We start from the raw sequence: 19,571 nt of genomic DNA, 5'->3' as shown, positions 1-19,571 counted from the left end.
TTCATAGAATCCTCCACAAGTTATCTATTCTAGATAGTAGTAACGTAAATATTTGTTACATTATTCTTTGCTAAGAAAGAAAAAAATTTAAAAACAAAAAAGTATAAAGGGGTTAAAGGAGAGAAGGGAGGGAGAAGGGAAGAGAAAGAGAAATGAGAAAAAAGGAGTAGAGGGAGAGGGAAAAACTACCATGCTAATTACAAAAACGCATGAGGGCATTTCTGCTCCTTGCTATTCCTTCTAGTAAGGAAAGGTTTAAAGGAAAATGCTAAAGAAATACTTCCTTTTTAAAAAAAAAATTAAAAAGACACAAATGCAATAAAGTTGCCAAAGAAATGTTTAAAAAAACACTAACACGTACATTTTACATGGAGTATGCAGGAACTATTAAAACTGTATTAGGAATTAAAAACTATGAGTGTCATATAAACTGACAGTTAATACTGTCAGTATTAACTTGTTCTTTTTTGCTTCCTTTGTTTTGTTTTGCTTTTTAGTTTCTTGATCAGTTTGTTTTCTTAGGGGCATCGTGCCATGCAAAAGAGACTGCTCCAGACTGTTAAGCTCTTATAATAATATCTTAAATTTGATGAAAAGTGGAAAATTTAAAGAAAATTAATAGACCAATAATTAGCAAATGAAAAACAGTATTTTATGGTTTGTGTCACACTGAAATTAATATTAACCTAAAACATCAAAATCTAACATTGTTTAGCTGGTAGACTTATTAACATTCAAGACAGTAACTAGCCTAGAAAAAGTACTTACATTGGCTTTCCACAAAACTAAAGCAGGTTGACCTGATGTGATAGGAATAGTAATGATACATGTTAGAATGTTATGGCTTTTAAGTAACTTCTCTTACAATGCAAAAGAAAAAATTTTCACATAAGTATGAATTACCAAAGAAAGGTATTAAGGGAAAAAGAACGTTAAACCAATAAAGCAAAACTTCATCTAATATTTAGAATACAGAGCCTGATTAAAATAAGTTCTCGGAGACCACATTCTTGCAGTATTTTCACACAGAAAACACTGTTCCACAGCTATAAGCTGTAATCATAAACATGAACAGCCATTTCCTGAGTCACACAGTGGAAGATATTTCAGAATGCAAATGACACTCCAACACAGAAGTATATTTCAAGCTATTTGCATTATCATTAGTTCAAGAAGAAAAAAATGAATATACTCATAGTTCCATTAGTACTATCTCTAAAATTTAGAAGTAGTCTTGAAACATTTAACATATTTTCATCAAAATAACTAAACTGGTTCTTAGATGCAATTTAGCAACTAATTTTATAGCTACAAACTTTGTAAGATTTCCACAAAAACATTCCTGATAGTCTTACAGGTAGCTAGACGTGGATTTGAATTTTAGTAAGCAATATTATAAATACCATAAAACCTCTACATCCCTAAAACAAACTTTTTTAATACTTTAAGTTCTAGGGTACATATGCACAACGTGCACGTTGCACAGCTATACACGTGCCATGTTGGTTTGCTGCGCCCACCAACTCGCCATTTACATTAGGTGTTTCTCCCAATGCTATCCCTGCCCCAGCCCCTCACCCACCGACAGGCCCCAGTGTGTGATGTTCCCTGTCCTGTGTCCATGTGTTCTCATTGTTCGACTCCCACCTATGAGTGAGAACATGTGGTGTTTGGTTTTCTGTTTTTGAGATAGTTTGCTTAGAACAATGGTTTCCAGTTTCAACCAGGTCCCTGCAAAGGACATAAACTCATCCTTTTCTATGGCTGCATAGCATTCCGTGGTGTATATGTACCACATTTTCTTAATTCAGTCTATCATTGATGGACATTTGGGTTGGTTCCAAGTCTTTTCTATTGTGAATAGCACCACAATAAACATACATGTGCATGTGTCTTTATCATAGAATGATTTATAATCCTTTGGGTATATGTCCAGTAATGGGATGGCTGGGTCAAATATATTTCTAGTTCTAGATCCTAGAGGAATCGCCACACTGTCTTCTACAATAGTTGAATTAATTTACATTCCTACCAACAGTGTAAAAGGTTTCCTATCTCTCCGCATCCTCCCCAGCATCTGTTGTTTCCTGACTTTTTAATGATCGCCATTCTAACTGGTGTGAGATGGTATCTCATTGTGGTTTTGATTTTCATTTCTCTGATGAACAGTAATGATGAGGATTTTTGCACATGTCTGTTGGCTGCATAAATGTCTTCTTTTGAGAAGTGTCTGTTCATATCCTTTGCCCACTTTTTGATGGGGTTGTTTTTTGTTTTTTGTTTTTTTTTCTTGTACATTTGTTTAGATTCTGGATATCAGCCCTTTGTCTGATGGGTAGATTGCAAAAATTTTCTCCCATTCTGTAGGTTGCCTGTTTTACACTGCTGATAGTTTCTTTTGCTGTGCAGAAGCTCTGTAGTTTAATTAGATCCCATTTGTCAATTTTGGCTTTTGTTGCCATTGCTTTTGGTGTTTTAGTCATGAAGTCTTTGTCTATGACTATGTTCTGAATGGTATTGCCTAGGTTTTCTTCTAGGGTTTTTATGTTGTTCGGTCTTACATTTAAGTCTTTAATCCACCTTGAGTTAATTTTTGTATACAGTGTAAGGAAGGGATCCAGTTTCAGCTTTCTACATATGGCTAGCCAGTTTTCCCAGCACCATCTATTAAATAGGGAATCCTTTCCCCATTGCTTGTTTTTGTCAGGTCTGTCAAAGATCAGATGGCTGTAGATGTGTGTGGTGTTATTTCTGAGGTCTCTGTTCTGTTCCATTGGTCTATATGTCTGTTTTGGTACCAGCACTATGCTGTTTTGGTTACTGTAACCTTGTAGTATAGTTTGAGGTCAGGCACCATGATGCCTCCAGCTGAAAACCCAATCATCTCAGCCTAAAATCTCCTTAAGCTGATAAGCAACTTCAGCAAAGTCTCAGGATACAAAATTAATGTGCAAAAATCACAAGCATTCCTATACACCAATAATAGACAAACAGCCAAATCATGAGTGAACTCCCATTCACAATTACTAAAAAGAGAATAAAACACCTAGGAATCCAACTTACAAGGGATGTGAAGGACCTCTTCAAGAATTACAAACCACTGCTCAACGAAATAAAAGAGGACACAAACAAATGGAAGAACATTCCAAGCTCCTGCATAGGAAGAATCAATATCATGAAAATGGCAATACTGCCCAAAGTAATTTATAGATTCAATGCTATCCCCCTCAAGCTACCACCGATTTTCTTTACAGAATTGGAAAAAACTACTTTAAAGTTCATATGGAACCATAAAAAACTTTTTAATATAAATCTTTTAAAATGTAACTATTGACAAGAAGAAAAAGGGTAGATAATGAACTGAGACTATTACAACGCTTACAGTTAAGTTTCAAGGAGTAAATAAAATCACACACTGCATAACGATGGTTGGGTCAAGGACAGGCAACTTATATTATACTACAGTGGTCCCATAAGAGTGTAATGATGCTGACACCTTCCTATCATCTAGTGATTGCCTAGTTGTCAGAACATGGTAGCAAACATTACTAACATGTTGTGGTGATCCTGGTATAAATAAACCTCCTGTACTGTAAGTGGTATAAAAGTATAGCACATACAATTATGTAGAGCCCATAATACTTGATAATGATGATAAAAGACTGTGTTACTGTTTTATGTATTTATTATTACTATACTTATTGTTATTTTAGCATATAGTCCTTCAGCTTATTAAAAAAAAAATAGTTAATTGTAGAACAGCCTCAGGCAGGCCCTTCAGAATGTGTTTCAGAAGAAGGCATTGTTATCATAGGAGATGACAGCTTCATTCATGTTATTGCCCTGAAGACCTTCCTGTGGAACAAGATGTAGAGGTGAAGACAATGAGATTGATGATCCCTAACCATGTGAGCCTAGATTAATGTGTATATTTGTGTTTTCATTTTTAATAAAAATCTTTGAAAAGTTTTAAGAAATTAAAAATAGAAAAAATCTTACACACTAAGGATATAGTCTCATAGCTGTTCAATGTGTTTGTGTTTTAAGCAAAGTGTTATTACGAAAGACTCAAAAAGAATTTAAAAGTTTATAAAGTAAAATATGTTCCATTAGCTTAAGGTTAATTTATTACTAAAGAAAGAAAAACATCTTTAAAAATAAATTTAGTGTAGCCTAAGGGTATAGTGTTTATAAAGTCTACAGTAGTATACAGTAATGTCCTAATGCTTCACATTCACTCACCATTCACTCACTGACTCACCCAGGTCAACTCCAGTACTGCAAGCTGCAGTCACGGTAAGTACCCTATATAGATGTACCATTTTTTATCTTTTATATGGGATTTTTACTGCATCCTTTCTATATTAAGATTTGTTTAGATACATAAACACTTACTGTTGTGTTATAATTACTGACAATATTCAGTACAGTAACATGCTGTATAGGTTTGTAGCTTAGGAGCAAAAGACTATGCCATATAGCATAGGTGTGTAGTAGGCTAGACCCCCTAGGTTTCTGTAAGCACAGTCTATGATGTTTACACAACAACAAAATTGTCTAATGGTACATTTCTCAGAATGTAACCCTGTCACTAAGCAACATGTAATTGTATATGTATGTACAAATGTGTATGTGTACGATACATGCATGTATCATACACATAAAAAGATATATGTATCTAAATATATACACATTTAAAATGTTATTTGTGGACGAAAATATTGGTTTCATTATGTTGTCAATCTCTAAAATATTTTATACAAAAACAATTTTCAAAAATAAACTTATTTGGCTAGGTGCAGTGGCTCATGCCTATAATCCCAGCACTTTCGGAGGCCGAGGTGGGAGGATCACCTGAGGTCAGGAATTCAAGACCAGTCTTGCCAATATGGTGAAACCCTGTTTCTACTAAAAATACAAAAAATTAGCCGGGCATGGTTGTCAGGTGCCTGTAATCCCAGCTACTCGGAAGGCTGAGGCAAGAGAATCACTTGAACCCGGGAGTCAGAGGTTGCAGTGAGTCGAGATGGCACCAGTGCACTCCAGCCTGGGAAACATAGAGATATTTCATCTCAAAAAATAAAAAATATAAATAAACTTATTTCGTAAGTTAAAACTATATATATATATTTACACATATATATGTAAATCTGGGAACATTAAAGCAAAAACAGTTCTTTACATCAGTTACCAGAAGGTTAAACAAAAAGTATAAGCAGAAATATTTATTGTATACATGTGCTATCATCAATTACTTAAACTGCATATGTCTCTAACAATATGTCACTCATAGTTTTCAGAAGAAAGCAGTTTTTCAGTATTAATTCCTTATATTTAAATTCTCTTCATAAAACTGCCTGCAATGTTTAAAATTGCATTTGGTTAATAAATTTAAAACTGTTGAACTTTCAATCAACACTCTGCATAATTCACATTAACTGAGAAAATACTTTCTCTACAGATAATGAAGTACCTGGTAAGCTCAGAACAAATTTTGCCAAATGGAAGATACTATCCAATTTTTGTTTTTATATAAGTATTTAGTCCAAATATTTTCACAAGTACTCTTTGTCATTCCATTTATACCTTATTTTCTACAAGATAAAACTTGACAAATAAGCAGCAATATCTGATTCTTTTAAATATTTATCTAATTGTAGATGCTATAAAACTGTAGACTCCTTCAATTGCATTCTGTTCTTCTAAAAAAAAAAAAATTAACCAATTAAAAGTAGGCACTCCATCAAAACCTTTGTACCAGTCACAATATTCCAATATATCTGAATACCAAAAATATATTTTCAAAGTTAAATCTTGTGCAGAATTCAATTTTAAAAGCCTTATCTTCAATAATTACAATTTACTATGAGCTTCAAAAGTTGAATTTTTGATCAGGCCATTCATGGAATGTTTAAAATAAAAATTTCCAACTGTTTTTGAATAATTTGCCATCAAAGTATAGAGTACCTGCTTATAAAAATGTTCAATAGGCCGGGTACAGTGGCTCACGTCTGTAATCCCAGCACTCTGGGAAGCCGAGGTGGGTGGATCACCTGAGATCAGGAGTTTAAGACCAGCCTGGCCAATATGGCAAAACCGCGTCTCTACTAAAAACACAAAAAATTAGCTGGGCATGGTGGCAGGTGCCTGTAATTGCAGCTACTCAGGAGGCTGAGGTAAGCTAATCGCTTGAACCTGGGAGGTGGAAGTTGCAGTGAGGTGAGATCGCGCCACTGCACTCCAGCCTGGGCAACGAGAGCGAAACTCCGCCTCAAAAAAACAAAAACAAAAACAAAACAAAACAAAAAAAAACCAGTTCATTAACACTGTAAGACCCACAGATTAATTTATAACATAATTATTCAAAGATTCAAGTGTTCATGAAATTCAATTAATGAAAAGAAGCAAAGAGAAGAAGCTTATAACAACATACTAAAGCATTCCTTTATATACAACATCAGTTTTACTCAAAATACTATAGCTCAGTTACATTACTGAATATCTATAGAATAATTCATAAGTTTTTGACAACTGTAGTTTCTATATGGTAAAATATCGAACTTCTTTTGATACAACCACAACCAATTATGAGTATATCTCAGCTTCACAGGTTACTTAATTTAGTAAGAACTCCATTTTAACCATTATACTATGGTCCACAAAATTTGTATCCATATTGCAGAAATAATTTTATCTTCAATGATGAACTTAACTAAATTCACAATTGCATTAATGATAATATTGGATGTTTCACCTTTGACAGAAAGAACTTTTAAGAAATTTTTTTGATTCCATAAATTAGATGAAAAACTTATTGGAATTAGCTTATTTTCTGTTTGCGGCATTGATTACCCTGATAAAATTGGCATCATTCAACTGTTTATGAATTTCTGCTAATAAAAGATACATTTACAGCTATCACTCTTATTTTTGAAAATACACAAGAAAAAATTAAATTAAAATAAGTGGAATTAATTTAAAAGCCATTTGATGTAAATGAAAACTCATACTTCACAGATTAATTGGGCCTTCTACAGTTATATATATTATATTGTTATCTGCAGGTATAATCTCCTCAAAAATAACTACTGAATTTGAAAGTAAATTCTGATGCTTTTTCAGTAGATTTGTGTCTTCAGAGTTTCATGTGGCCAGTAACATAACCATGGGAATGCTATATATTGGCAAACATTTTGTGCACGATTTACAGGTTCGTCATCAACATCCTTGAAAAACAAAGTATCAGTAGTCAAATTTTCATCATACATTAACTTTTCCTTTATTTGAGCTCTCTGCTCCCAAAAAGATTTATTGCAAAAGTATTATCAAACAATGAGAAAAACAGTTGTTGACAAACCCACTATAGCAACAGCCTTCACACTATTCTTTGTATCTTGACAGGCCTGATAAGCCTCTATTCTCTACAAACACTTCATTTACTCCTAATCTAAAATTCCCCACATCTCCTATTGACCCCAACCCAAGCATAGGAGCTATTAGCTTGCATTCATGTAACTAGCTGGTACACTAAGTGGCCAGTAGAGACAGCAGCAATAAATACTTTTCCCACCGTACCTAGCAAGTTAGTTGTCTCTAGCTGCTCATGTCCCAGCACACTTCCATTTTATGAGCAAGGGCCCATCATGCAATCTTTAAAAGGAGTTGTTTGTTAATTTCCATTTGGAAAATATCAGGAAAAGAGAGCTGGATTACCACTGGATGTCTTCCAGATTTAACCTCATGTTAAAGTGAGAACTCTCTTCACTGCACATATGGCTCACACACTAATAGAACCAGGCAGAGGATTTAAAAAAAAAAAAAAAAAGATTGTTCATTGATTCTATCTGGGCTCATTTTAACAGAATTATTAATGGTAGTTTATATTTAGTTAAAAAAACAAACACTCTGAGACAAATGCTAAACTGGGCATGCTACTAGGACCACAGGCATAAACCTTGACCATTTCAGGCAAACTAGGATGATGTTCGCGGTACATTTAAGCACTACCCACATTTAACACATGAAGAAAGAAACATAGAGAAGCATAGAGACAGAGGCTAGTTTACTGTAACGCTAATTAAGCTTAAGCTTCATGGTCCTTCACCTGAATGTGCCCCTTCCAAGGCCCTGTATCTAATTTTGTAGTCACAATTTTGTATTCTTTTTCCACAATCAGGGCTCTGCACAACCTGGATCTGCTCCTGTATGGAAAAATTTAATAATTAACCAAAATTTACACAGCCTGTGATCTGTACAAAACGAAATTAGGACTTGTGTGGATTGAGTTTCAAGAACAAAGTTATATCTGAAAATGGAAAAATAGTATTACATTTTTTTCCTACCAGAATCCTAACTGGTATCACTATTTTGGAGTCTCTCCCCACTATATTCCAACCTAAATACCACTAACACCACAAACTAATAGTCATAAGATACAATTTTCACTATGTGACTTCTGAATTTGAATGACTCCTCAATAACATAAATGTTCAACGTCTTTGTCTAGCTTACAAACTCACCATCAAGCAGACATATGCAGACATTATCTCCAACTATTCAAGTAATGCTTTTATTTTTTGTTTTTCTCCATCAAACCTTCTTTTGTCCTTGCCTCTGAGTAGCCAAACTCTCAGCTAAACCTATCCTATGTTCTACTATGGTTCACATTATCTACTTTTTATATCCTATTTTGGCCTCTGACATTAAATATTTTCTAACTTAATGGCAAACCATACTTTTCTTCCCCAATACACTAAAACCTTATAGAAAAAGACTAAATTTCAGTTACTTTGTACTTACACCTGCCACAGTGCTTGGTACACAGCACTGAATAATATTTTGCTTAGATGAACTAAGTCTAGGCCTACATTTACAAATGGTAACCTCTCCCTCACCTAAAGAACTTTGGCTAGGTCTTTCTTATGACATTGATTGCATTCTCCAATCTGAATTATAAAAATAAACTCCCTAATTTAAAAATATCTTATGCTGCATGTATAGTGGTATATTTATAGATCTATAACCGATGTGATTCTGAATAGCATTTTGCGGACCAAAGTCTGGTTATATGTTATCTTCCTCCTTTCTTACTACCACCTTCATACCTGAAGTAAGTATGAATTTGGTGAAACTAGTCATTAATAAACAAGAAAATAAAACAATCTTTTCAAAATTAAAAACAAATCAGTGCTTACATATGTTGTCTCTCAAATCTGCACTTCAACCTGATTAGAAAAATACACGGTCTCAGGGGTGACTTCTAGCAAATATGAAATAAATGTGAGAGGTGTAGGTCACTAATTCCCAGATTAGTCAAAAAAAAAAAAAAAAATTTAACTGGTGGGACTGACAATAGATTGATATTTTAATTTTGTCAAAAAAGGATTAAAAATAAAAGGGGGCATTTTAGTATCAAAAAACTTAACAAGGATATAACTTCAGAACAAAAGAAAAAAGAGTCTACTAAATTGAAAAACTTGCTATTATCATTGATTATCAAGTCTCAAAGAGACAGTAGCTTGGGAACTCCTATCATATACATGTAAATTAATTTCTTAGATCAATTTCTTTGCCCTCAATGAGGCCTTGGTTTGAAATGCACTGTTATGATATCTTGCAAAGATGGCCAAAAACCAAAACACTAAAGCCAAACTAAGTAAGCAACTAAAAAAGGAAAATAAGGGAAGCTTATTTCTTCCCCAATCACCAGCTCTTTCCATTACAAAACGATATTTTATGTATGACTGGTAAAGTCCCTAAATTGAAGAGCAGCAAAAGGTCAAATGCCCAGTTTCGTTTTTACAAGAAAAGCTATAAAGATCTTTGCAACTGTAAAACTGTAAAGATATTCCTATCAAATGATTCTGCAACTAAACTCAATAATTATCAGGTTTCTATATACAAGAACAATCTACTTCAAATTAGTGTAAGTAATCTGGTTGCTATTACTAAAACATAGATTTGCTTCATTCATTCACTTGAGAAAAGTATACAGAGAGCCCTTTATTAACTGTTTAAGTGTCTTAATGCAGACTTACCTAGTATCACAAACTAACATTTTTCAAGTTCTTTAATACCTTCCATTGCAACTCATCTTTCCCTTTCCTAAGAAGCCTGGCTGAAACCTAGGTCTCCAATTTGATCAAGTATTTATTTCACCTCCATTTTAATTTTAAGAACCAGTGTTTCATTGTTTCCCTTTGGTGCTTGCTCTGTGCACTATTTCTGTCCTTCAAGGCTTAGGGGAACTTCCTGTTTCTTCTTTCTCTGAATTTTCACAGCCCTTTTTCGTGATACTTTTATTTACTTTATTTGTGGCACTCATCTTTCTATACAGCATAGCATGGAGAGTAAGCACATTGGGCTCAAATCCTAACTCTGTCATTCACTAGCTGGGTGACTCTACTCCAGTCACTTAACATTAACTAACTATGCTTCAGCTTCCCCATCAGTAGAATGGGAATAATATTTGTATATAAATCATAGCATTCTTAAGAGCAAATGAATAAGAAGCACTTAGAACAGTGCTTGCGACAATATTAAGTCCTATTTAAATATCTATTATTACAGTGATTTACCTAATTTTAATCTCTTCTTTCTCTCATAGGTTCTTTTTGTGGACCAGATGTATTTTTCTTTTCTGAATCCCCCTCTACATCTTACCAATTCCCTAAAAAGGTAGTCATGTAAAAAATATATTTGCTGAATTACTTACTGTTGAATACTCCGGAATTGTTCTGAAGGAACTTTAGAATTGTTCTCCAATCACTTCACTTGTCTGTATTTTAAGTTCCTAATAGTTCTTAAAATGTTTAACCAAAACATCCCTAACAATGGAGGGGGGTAAAAAGTACTCCAGGATGGTTTGGGATAAAGATTAAAATTTCTATTCTATTAGCTCCAATCACCTGCCACTGGTTGCTAAAAGCACTATTTCAGATTGAGGCCCTTTAGGACACTATGAGTGCCAAGATCAACTAATCTTGTCTACCCTTGCCTGACAGTCGAAAATGGAGATACTCATTTTTTTTTTTTAATTACCAATCTGGGGCTTTACCGTAAGAAGAACATCCCTCCACGTAAAATTTATTTAAAATTGCAGTTTATCTGAACATTTCACAAGAGTTTTTCATTTCACTCGACAATGCATCCATGTTTGTGTGAAGGTTGATCACACAAATTGAGTCATTCTTGCATTGTCCAACCACATCAGAGTTGAGAAGCCAGGAGGCAAAAGCACTCAGGGCACAGAGCATTGCTCCAAAAACGTGATTCTCTGCAAGCCAAGCTGCTGAAACTGCCTAGGACCAGTTATACCAAATAACTACTAAAATGAACTTCCAGGAATCTATGACTAATTTTTAACTACCACCATCACCCACCAATCAGAGCTTGCCAGCTCCTCACAACTTTACTACTGTCAATGAACTTTCTTTCAAAACCATATGTAACATTTCTCTTTTTTTGTAAAATCCCCACCCTTTTCTTTGTTCTTCAGACATACCAAAGACACACTTTGTGTATGCCCTGAATTGCAATCCAAATAAAACATTAAATTTAGATATTTGTCTCTATATTTTATTTTGACTTTGACGTTTATATAAATTTAAACACATAATTTTTTTCCCTAATCTCTGATTAAAACTGATGCTTCGGAGAGATGTAACCATGTTTCTTAAACCCCCAGTACCTAGTATCTCCAGATGCTGCACCTCCAGTTGCTGTACCTCATTTTCAGAAACATAATCCTAGAGTACATGTTTCCTGCAGTATATTGTTTTTGCATCCTCCCAATAGCAACTAAATTAGTCCCAAAATAGCCATAAAAGTTTGTGATATATGACAGAATAATAGCAACATCTACATTTTAATAGTGCTAAGCATTTGTAAAATTATTTCATATAATCCTATTTAATATTTTAAAGAATATTAAATTCAAAAACATCACATTATAATCATGTATCAACTCAATCCTGTTGAAGCCTGTAAATAAATTTTTACTTTTCTCCAAAGTACAAGTCTGCTCCCAAAACACTAGCCAGAAGTAATTCAAGTAAATTGCTAAAATACAATGCTAGCATATTCAACAGGATAAAAGTGCATGCTAAAATTATCAGGCATAGTTACGATACTTAGTGAATACAAAAGCTGTCTTTCCTCCAATAAATTCTTTAGAACTTAAACGCATTATAATCTAACCACATAATTACTGTCCTGGGTCTACTTGTGACAAAAAAAATTACATGTAATGGCTTCTTGTTTCAGTCAAAACAATTCTTCTCATCAAGAATTTTGATCAAATGAAATTACAGGCCCACATGATCTCCCCTCAGCTGGACTTTAAGGTCAATAACAAAGAATAGGTTATATAAAACTAAATTGTCAATCTATCACGCTTTATGTGATCAATTCTAAATACAAAATAAATGGCACATTCTCTCAAGTTACTCAAGTAAAAACGGTTCACTTTACTTCCCTTTAAAATACAAACTACAATTTGGATTTATGGTGATACTGCTGCCCCGCCATTGATTTAAGTGCAGCTGGGACTGGTCACAATAATTTCCAAATTCCAAATGTAAAGACTATGTATCAACTCAGAAGAACCTAAAAGAGGGGCAGACACGGAAAAAAGGCAGTAGGGGAGGGCTCAGGTGCTAAAAGGCCTCATTAGAGTAACAGCGCATAGAACATGGAGAAGGGGAGGAGGGGCAGCAGGGAAGGTTGCTCACGGGGCCTCCACAGGTGAAGCCTTTGTAAAGGCAGTGGGAAGAAGCTGAGTTCGTTTTGTTTTGGGAACAGAGACATGGTTATAGAGTCTCCATCGCGATTTGGATAACAATAAAAAGACCCTTTCCTACCAAGTTCTTTCCAACTAAGGCTGTGACCTCTCCGCCGGAAAGTAGAAAGAGGTGTCGTAGGAATGAATGTCCCAGTCTCAAACTCCAGCTGCACAACTTACCGGGACCCCCCGACCCAATTCATCTTCGCAAATCTTTTGACACCGAGGTCCCTGCGTCTAGAGCTCAGACATCTCAGCTCTGCGCCAAATCGCAGCTTCAACTGGATCCCCCAGGGCCTCCTGACAGTCTCAGAGCCTGAAGAAGCTCCTTCTGGTCCAAGGCCTGAGGCCCAACCTCCCAACAGCCTCTGCGGCTTCTGCGTGTTGCTTCCGGTCCTGATAGGGCCGCAAGGGGACGCTGTGGCAAAGCAGCCGGCCTGGCTGACAACGTTTTCATCGCGGAGGCAAGGCAAGCCTAAATAAATGGAAGCCTAACTATCTGACAGGGGCCACAGGATTCGTGTTTCAAAATATCTCCTTCATAATTTTACCTAGTTCTGACAGGTCTCTGACGTCTTTTTCGAATCAGAGACCAGACTTGAGAAAGAAAAAGAAGGCAAGGACACAGTTAAGGATCACTAACGCTAAAAATGATGTTTCCATTCCCATTAATTACCCCATACCCAAATTCCTTAAATATTCTTCACGTGCAGTTTTAATACTCCGTAAACAGGTGTTTATAAGAAACATAGCACTGTAGTAAGTTACCATTCTGTGCATTGAGTTGCTAAGAGAGCTTGATCAGGCCGGACGCGGTGGCTCACACCTGTAATCCCAGCGCTTTGGGAGGCCGAGGTGGGCAGATCATGAGGTCAGGAGATCAAGACCATCCTAGCTAACGCGGTGAAACCCCGTTTCTACTAAGGATACAAAAAATTACCCGGACGTGGTGGGACACGCCTGTAGTCCCAGCTACTCAGGAGTCTGAGGCAGGAGAATCGCTTCAACCTAGGAGGCAGAGGTTGCAGTGAGTTGAGATACTCCAACCTGGACAACAGAGCAGACTCCGCTAAAAAAAAAAAAAAAAAAAAAAAAAAAAGCTTGATCAAAACTTAATTAGATGTAAAGGTCCAAACATGTTAAAATCCTTACTGAAGAAAAAAATCTCAAAACAAAAATTGAATTATGCTATTTGTTTCTGTATTATGTTTGTATATCCTTACAAAACAATTATCTTACAAGCTGTCCTATAATATTTTGGTTAGAAACTAGGCATCTCTTCTTCCAAATAAGTGCACAAAGTATATTTTTCTTGGGGTCTGTTACCGTCACAGAACATAATCGAAGATTTCCTACAATTTGATAGAGGAGTAATCAATTTTTGAGACAGTCTCGCTTTTCTTCATACCCAGGCTGGATGCAGTGCTCTGATCTCAGTCACACTGTAGCTCCGCCTCCCGGTTCCCGCCATTCTTCCTGGGTCTCTTCAGCCTCCTGGTAGCTGGGACCACAGGCGCTACCTCGGCCTGCGGGTTAGTTTTGTATTTTTAATAGACGGGTTTCACCGGTAAACAGCGGATGAAGTCTCGATTCTCTCGATCTCGCGATCCCGCCTGCCCTGCCTCCCCAGTGCGCTGGGATGCCATAGGCTTGAGCCCACGCCCGCCCTAGTGTGAATTACTTTTTGCTGTTACAGTATTTAGAATAGGATTATGTCCCCAGGTAGACATCTTGTTTGATCGTTGGTGCATCCCCTGATTTCATGACAAATCGCCTGGCGGTGGCGTCAAATTGAATTAGACCGTATGAATTCGTTACTCGTAGAATATTAGATCTAATAACGGAGTTGCTTTTCAGTAACAAAACCATACAGGCAAGCAGCGGTTAGCCGCCCCGTGTATTGTACCTTCCCTACTAAACACTAAAACATATTGACTAAAATTAACTGGGTGCTGTAAGCCAATTGCTAAGGGATTAACTAATTTTACGTATAAAGGACATAAGCGAGGCCGACCGCTGCTGAGCAAAGAATGAGAGCCTGGCACTACTTGGTGGGCGCCAAAAAATTCTCAAAGTTCCACCGAACTAATGGGATAGAGAGAGTAGAGGATGGTTACCGGAGGCTGGTATGCCAGAGGACGGGGAGTGGTGTCGGTTACGGGTTAAAATATATTCAGATGTGAAGAATAACATATAGTTTTGATAGCACAATGGTAGGTCGATTAAAAGCAGTTTAAGCCGATTTATTACACATTTTAAATCAACTAAAAAGAGAAGCCATCGGGAACATGTTTTACAACAATAAAAGAAATAATAAATGCCTGAAGTTATGGATACTTCATTTTCCCTGAAAGATTATTATGTATTATATGCCTGTATCAAAATATTTCATGGACCCCATAAACATATGCTGTAATCTACTATGTAATCTATTAAAAAATAAAAAGAAAATATTATAGGGAAGAAGACGTACCTTTATGACAGGCAATATGTTAGTTTTACTTTATGAGGAGAAACATAGAAATGAGATTTAGGTCGTAACATTCTCTCAGCTATTGGGCACATAACTGCCTTTACCTAGTTCTTACTAGAACTGAGAGCTGGATGGGCCATTTCTTCTCCCTTACTAGAGTCATTTCTTTCCTTCCAGTCACAAGGAGGCAGTGAATTAGGCTAAGGAAAGAGTAACCTATGAGATGCATGTTCAGACAAGATATTTACTGGGTTTTCCTTTCACAGAAAAAGACATTTCCTTGTGAACCAGGTAATAGATAGTTATGTGTAATAGCTGAAATGTTGACCTAAAATCTCATATTCCATGCTGTTTATGAAGTCACAGAGTAAGGCTATAATATCGGATAGTTGGTTGGCAAGAGAGTCCAACGCTGTGTTATCAGAAAATGCAGGAGCAATTAGGGTAATTCCTGGGGTCAGGAAAACAGTTCCGGGTTGAAAGCAATATAAAGTGTAGCCAGATGAAATACTATTAAGCATTTATTGAGAAGGAAATCCATTCAAAATTCTCAAACCTTTAACAATTTATCTTTACCTATTTCTAAAAGTATTTACTTTCTGGATATTCATAATCTGAACATGCAACACATATATATGTTATGTATACATTTATGTATATACATGTATATATAATTCTTTTATTACAAAAATAATTTCTGATGTTTTACAGTTCATAAAACATATATAGTCTCTAATTTGTATTTTCTATATATATAAACTCCATTTAATCCATCTCTTTCATGGATATCGGTAGTGTATGTGAGAATATCACACTTGAGAGCACAGTGATTTGAGAATTATTGATTTTTAAAATTATTCTCATTGTTTCTCAAGATCTTTTCTAAGACGATTTCTCCCCTCTTAAGAAAATTTCAGTATTTTCCCATATAAACACACATAAAGTTGAGATGTCTGTGTGGAAAGTAGGCCTATATATGTTTTTTACTACAGTAACAAATGATTTTTTTCTCCTCTTTCTTTCCCAGTTTGGAATTCAAACTAAATTAACATTCTCTTAGCTTTAATTGCACACTGCCAATAGAAAAAAACTGAAAGAAGGCCGGGCGCTGTGGCTCACGCCTGTGATCTCAGCGCTTTGGGAGGCCGAGGCAGGTGGATCACCTGAAGTCAGGAGTTCGAGACCAGCCTGGTCAATATGACAAAACCTCATCTCTACTAAAAATATAAAAATTAGCTGGGCATGGTGGTGGGCACCTGTGATCTCAGCTACTCGAGAGACTGAGGCAGGAGAATCACTTGAACCTGGGAGGCAGAGGTTGCAGTGAGCCTAGATTGTGCCATTGCACTCCAGCCTGGCAACAGAGTGAGGCTCCATCCCCCCCAAGAAAAGAAAGAAAGAAAGAAAAGAAAAAGAAAAAACTGAAAGAAATATCTTGACATTCTTAGTTTTTTACTTACATGCCATATATTTTTACTTACGTGCCATATAGACTCAATTGTCTATACGGCTTCCTGTCTTCTTGAATCCTTTCTCTTCCTTATCTGAAGGCTTATGCCTAGTCTCAGACACTAGGACCGACTCTTACCCTTGAGATCAGGGTGAGGTGAATGGTGGGGGCGAAATTTAGGTGGTTAGAGTTAGGTCTTCACCTAAGTGGCTCAACATCAAATCAAATCTCACATTGGTGTTTTCCACAGTTCAAGTAACTCACTTTCAACCTTCCTTGTACCATGATTCAGGTAACAAAATTTCTGTCTTGATCATTTTCCTGATAAACAATTCTTCATTCTCACAAGTCTCTCACTCCAGATGCTAAAAGCTTGTTTCTGTACTACAACCTCATTATCAGTTGGTAAACTGACCTACCTCCACCTAAGTCGTGTTTGAATCTCTAGTGTCCTTTGCTTCTAAATTTCTCACTGCCATGCTCCTCCCCAATATAGCTGCCTCTGGTTGTATGAATTGCAAACCACTTGCCTCAACTTTCAGCTACTGTCTGACCCATGCGTCCTTCTGTGTACCATGTTCTGCCTAACAACATCCTGCCATCACCCCCAGTTAGGTTTACCCTGGCCTTTAACCTGTCCTGTCGCTGCTAACCCTTTTGTGTTTAGCTGTTAGGAAATGTGACAAAAATGAAAGGCAACCTTACCTTGCATACAACAAAAGCAAGAGATTAGGAAGAAAAGAGTTTGACAATAACTTCCATTACCACTATGATCTGTACAGACAGGCTTAAAAGGTCTTAATGGGATGATGGAGTGTGCTACTAATATGGCCAGTTATCAAAAAAACTTGCATGAGTTTGACACTCATGTGTCAGTCAATCTGCTGAATTGAATGCAAACAAATGAAGAGATATGTGATGACTGTCAGAATTAATATAACTACATAAGAAAGAAGTTTTAAAAACTTAAAAATATGATTACTTATAAAAGTGAGGACAGTTCTTTATTTGTGATAAACTCAGTAATGAAGATCATTTAATGCTGAGATGGATTTTATATTCCAGCACAGAGGTTTGCAAACTTCTCTAAAGGGCCAAATAGTATCTATTTTAGACTTTGTTGCATCCACCACTGTGGCTTGAAAAAAGCCATAGGCAGAGAATAAATGAATGGGTGTGACTGTTTTCCAATAAAACTTTCTTTATAAACACAAAAATAAGAATTTTATATAAATTTCACAGGACAAAATATTCCTCTTTTGATGTATTTTCAACCACTTTAAAAATGTAAAAATCATTCCTAGCTTAAGGGTCATATAAAATTAAGTGGCAGGCTAGATTTGGCCCACCAGTTGTAATTTGCCAACTTCTGTTCTAGCTTAATGCATATTTTCCTAAGGTTCTAATTGACTGGAAATGTGTATGTATGTTGGGGGCCAGCTGCTGGCAAACAAAACTGGCTATAGCTACTGAGTATGCTCAGTGTCACTTAGAAATCCCCAGAAGTTTCAGAATATACATCACTTCTGTAAGATTTCAGTAGATACCACAAGCAAAGGAGCAAGCAGAATGGGAGTTTTCCGAGAGTTTTAATGAGATGGGGGCGGGGAGAGTGGAGAGCAAAAAAGTGGTTTTTGCATATCCAAAAATATACTCAGCCTTGACTTAAAAAATGCTCTTGGCTGGGCGTGGTGGCCCACGTCTATAATCCAAGCACTTTGGGAGGTTAAGGCAGGTGGATCACTTGAGGCCAGGAGGTTGAGACCAGCCTGGCAAACATGGCAAGACCCATCTCTACTAAAACTACAGAAATTAGCCAGGTATGGTGGCGCACACTTGTAATCCCAGCTACTCGGGCTGCTGAGGCACCAACCTGGGAGGTGGAGGCTGCAGTAAGCCAAGATCGTGCCACTGCACTCCAGCCTGGGTGACAAAGAGAGACTGTCTCAAAAACAAAACAAAACAAAACAAAAGCTTTTTACATTTTTTAAAATATGCAGAATTGTCCTTGACTGTTGAACAGTTTAAATCCTCCATTATGGATGTGAAGAAATTTAAGACTCTTAGTTTTTATCAAATAACCAAATAGAAATAGGAAGTAGCCAGTAGATTATCTCTACAGCTAAACAAAACAAACAAAAAAGACACTTGCAAAAGACAAGGAATTCCTGAAAAATGAAGTAAGGTCCTAGAGAAGTTATTTCCATCATCCAACACCAGCTGAATTCCCAAATGGTTAAACTTTGACTATAAGTGCTACCCGCCTCGAAGTAAAAACTACCTAACACATGGGAGTAGTAAAAATGAAACATTGATCTCATTTACTTAATAGTCGCCTCCTTGTAAATAAATATAAGTACATCAGATCTCCAGTTATGGGGCTGGAAGATTTTTATCATAAGGACAAGTAGGATGGAGGGGAAAAAGGGAGAATGTCTAGAGGCATAGCAAATAATTATTTTCTGTAACACGGAAGACTTTTATCCTATTTATTTACAAGGGATGCCCTCAATTACAACTTGTCTATTAGGTTCTGAGACCTTATGTGAAATAAGACCCCCAAAAAAGCCGGGGGTGGGGGGACGGAAAAACAGATCCAAGTGTTTGTATTTGATATTTGGCATTCTCCAGTGTCCCTCCCACTTATCACTTTCTTTTCTGATCCCTTTCAGATTCTTTCCATGCTTTTTCCATATTCATTTTATGTTGATCCTCTTGTCCCTCCTCCCTCATTTCCGTGGTTCCTTCTCCCTCCTCGTCTCGTTAAAACTCTTGGAAATCTCCCTTTCTGCTTGCTCTTGTTTGCGGTAGCTACTGAAATCTTACCGAAGCGATGTATATTCTGAAACTTCTGCGGGTTTCTAAGT

At 36.3% G+C, this 19,571-nt stretch overlaps 1 protein-coding gene across 5 annotated transcripts in view; it reads right to left on the bottom strand.

Annotated features, from left to right (window-relative positions):
- The window catches only part of C9H12orf40 (chromosome 9 C12orf40 homolog), a 140,500-nt gene extending 126,823 nt beyond the window's left edge, over nucleotides 1–13,677 (bottom strand). For all 5 annotated transcript variants that reach the window (XR_004176040.1, XR_004176039.1, XR_004176041.1 and 2 more), the window contains exon 1: nucleotides 12,962–13,677. Coding sequence is in view for 2 of the 5 variants with exons in the window: in XM_021922184.2 (XP_021777876.2) it covers nucleotides 12,962–12,984 (23 nt within the window). In the remaining 3 variants the exon portion in view is untranslated. The remainder of the gene's footprint in view (nucleotides 1–12,961) is intronic.
- Between the last annotated feature and the right edge of the window lie 5,894 nt (nucleotides 13,678–19,571).

The sequence above is a fragment of the Papio anubis genome, chromosome 9 (assembly GCF_008728515.1).
Source record: "Papio anubis isolate 15944 chromosome 9, Panubis1.0, whole genome shotgun sequence".
NCBI classification, from domain to species: Eukaryota; Metazoa; Chordata; class Mammalia; order Primates; family Cercopithecidae; genus Papio; species Papio anubis.
This window is presented reverse-complemented; position numbering and strand designations above follow the sequence as displayed.